General features: G+C 48.4%; 1 protein-coding gene across 4 annotated transcripts in view; it reads right to left on the bottom strand.

The window, feature by feature from the left end:
• RUFY3 (RUN and FYVE domain containing 3) overlaps positions 1 to 2846 on the bottom strand; it is a 78441-nt gene that overhangs the window by 4674 nt on the left and 70921 nt on the right. For all 4 annotated transcript variants that reach the window (XM_019534264.1, XM_019534266.1, XM_019534268.1 and 1 more), the window contains one exon: positions 2209 to 2283. In XM_019534264.1, the coding sequence (XP_019389809.1) occupies positions 2209 to 2283 (75 nt within the window). The remainder of the gene's footprint in view (positions 1 to 2208; positions 2284 to 2846) is intronic.

Raw genomic sequence — 2846 nt, 5'->3', positions numbered from 1 at the left:
CGTGGCTCTCTTCTGGACTCTCTCAAGCTTCTCCACATCCTTTTTGAATTGTGGAGCCCAAAACTGGACGCAGTACTCCAGCTGCGGCTTCACCAAGGCCGAGTACAAGGGGAGAATGACGTCCCGGGATTTGCTTGAAAAGCATCTACGGATGCAAGCCAGCATTCTGCTTGCTTTACTAGCCGCAGCATCACACTGAAGGCTCATGTTCATCTTGTGGTCAACCATGACCCCAAGTCCCTTTCATCTGTACTGCCAACCAGCGTAGCACTGCTGAGCCTATAAGCATGCTGCAGGTTTTTCCTCCCAAGGTGGAGAACCTCGCATTTTTTGGTGTTGAACACCATCAGGTTCTTGTCCGCCTATTTCATGAGCCTGTCAAGATTTGCCTGGATCACCCTCCTGTCCTTAGGTGTGGATCCTTTACCCCAGAGCTTGGTGTCACTGGCAAACTTCAGTTTGGATTTGGAGATTTGGCCACCAAATCAGGCTGAATCTCTGCGAATCAGGGACCAAGGCTTTGCACAGCCCTGACAAATAGACATTTGTACATTAGATGTATAAACAAACTTAGAGGAGGAATGTCAAGCCCACCTTGTACCCTTGGCTGGATGTGAACAGTAGGGCTCCTTGTGGGCTTGATCCAGCCTGGGGCATGCAGTGGCAGCAGCTCCAGCTCTGACATGGGGCATGGGCCAATGCTGGTAGCAGCTCTGGCTCTGGCACAGGGCAAGTAACATAGCTCCAGCTCTTACTCCATGCCCCATCCTTGAGCTGTCACACCATCACATGTCCATGGCAGCCAAGGAGCTGGAGCTGCAGCAGCAATGGGCAAAGCAGCCAGAGAACAACCGGAGCTGTATAAATCCTTGCTTGCCTTCCTGAAGATGATCAACATGTCCACCACTGCCTAAAGGCTCCCGATTCTGCAGCAAGCCACTCCCTCTGGCCAGGCCCCCAATTTCTGGTGGCCTGCTGATAGCCCAGTGGACTAGATACAGCAACTCCATGGGGGGCCAAATCTGGTCCCTGGGCTATATATTTGACACACCTGAACAATAGCTGCTCAACAGGAGTGTATATAACCCAGAAAAACAAGCATTTGCATACACTTGGGAAGTTACAGAGTGGTGGTATTAGCACACCTTAACTTGAATGTTTCCCAAAGGCAAATTGGAAAAAAAAAAAAAAAAAAAATCTGTATTCAATTATTAAAAGGACCTATCCTGAACCAAACTGCTGAAAACTGATGGCTGCTTTAGTGCACTGTCCTGCCCTGACCAACACCACACAGACAAGGAGGCAACTCCTTGCTCAGTCTCCTGCAGAACAATATTGCTGGGATTACAGGGGATGGACAGAACCCTCCGTTCAGGTCTTGGAGATTGGCGGGGGGGAAACCTTTCAAATTCAGTCTTAAGTACTCATGATGAGAGCACAGTTTACACCACCTTTATGAAAACAGCAGTTCAATGCAAGGTCCCCTCTAACCAACAACAAATTTTTGCTGTCCTCAGGAAAAGATGCCAACTACAGGAGGGACTAGGTACATCTCCCAGTGTTGTTGACATGTCTTCTTCACTACAGCAGGGTGGGGGACAGTAGGATCTTTCTCCATCTCCCTTGAGTACAGGTTCTCCATATTACAGGGCATTTGGGGATAGTTCACTAGCTCTACATAAGACACATGGCATGGCAGCCTTGAGAAAAGCAAGCTAATCTAACTGGCACACTGTTTCCTCTAGCTGAGGTCAGGCTCATTTGGCATCATTTCCATAATTTTGGGAAAGTGCTGGGACAGGAGGGAGGAGGGGAAGAAGTGTGAAGAAAGAAACAGTGGGGGAAGAAATGACCAGGTAGAAAGAGCAAGGGCAAAGAGAGGAACCAAGACAAAAAAGGAGGCAGAAGAAGGAGGGAGCAAAAGAAAGCAGTGGGAAAAATAAAGCAACAGAAAGCTGACATTCACGGTCTCAAATTTTGACTGATTTTCTAGCAGAAACCAGGAAAATCAAGCAAAGGATAAGACTGACTGTGCTGTTGGGGAAAGTGGGGGGAGGGGAGTCAGCAAAGAGAAAGCAACTCTTTGAGGAATCCTAGGAGCTCTTTTATTTTCTGGTCCCCACATCATTAGAGGCAGGGAACAAATATGCCATTAGGCTGTCTGAAGCAGGCACACAAGCCCCCCTCATTTCCCCCATTATAAGATACCTTTCTTTTGGTTAGGCTGCCTTCCTCTTGGCACAGTTGACATATCTGCAAGTTTCCTGGTCCAGACAGCTGATCCTACATCATTAGAAACAGAAACAATTAGTTGGTATTGCTCACCCTGTTTTCTCCACTTCAACATTCCTGCTAGCAACTGGGACCCTCCACCCTCAAAGGGCTCCTCCATTTCCTAGGCAGCTTGCTTAAGAAACAAGCTCCTTGCCTGAAGAGTTGTTGTGAGCAACCGTGTAAACAGGACCTTCCATCAAACCTTTCAGAAAAAAACACAAGGTGCGCTGCTGGTTTATAGAATCACAGAAGTCGGGTCGGAAGAGACCTTGTAGATCTTCAAGCCCGACCCCCTGCCTGGGCGGGAGAAAAAGACTGGGCTCAAATGAGTCCAGCCAGGTAGGCATCCAGCCTCTTGTTAAAGACCCCCAGTGTAGGAGCCAGCACCACTTCCCTTGGAAGTTGGTTCCAGATCCTAGCCACCCTAACTGTGAAGTAGTTCTTGCGGATGTCTAATCTAAATCTACTCTAATAACTTGTGTCCATTGTTCCTTGTCATGCCATGAGGCGCTAGGGGAAACAGTGTCTCCCCTAAACCCTTCTGGTCCCCCCTAGTGAGTTTATAGACAGTC

This window comes from Crocodylus porosus, unplaced genomic scaffold (assembly GCF_001723895.1).
Source record: "Crocodylus porosus isolate Cpor-Errol unplaced genomic scaffold, CroPor_comp1, whole genome shotgun sequence".
Taxonomy (NCBI): Eukaryota; Metazoa; Chordata; order Crocodylia; family Crocodylidae; genus Crocodylus; species Crocodylus porosus.
Note: the sequence above shows the minus strand (reverse complement) of the source record. Positions and strands in the feature narration are given on the sequence as shown.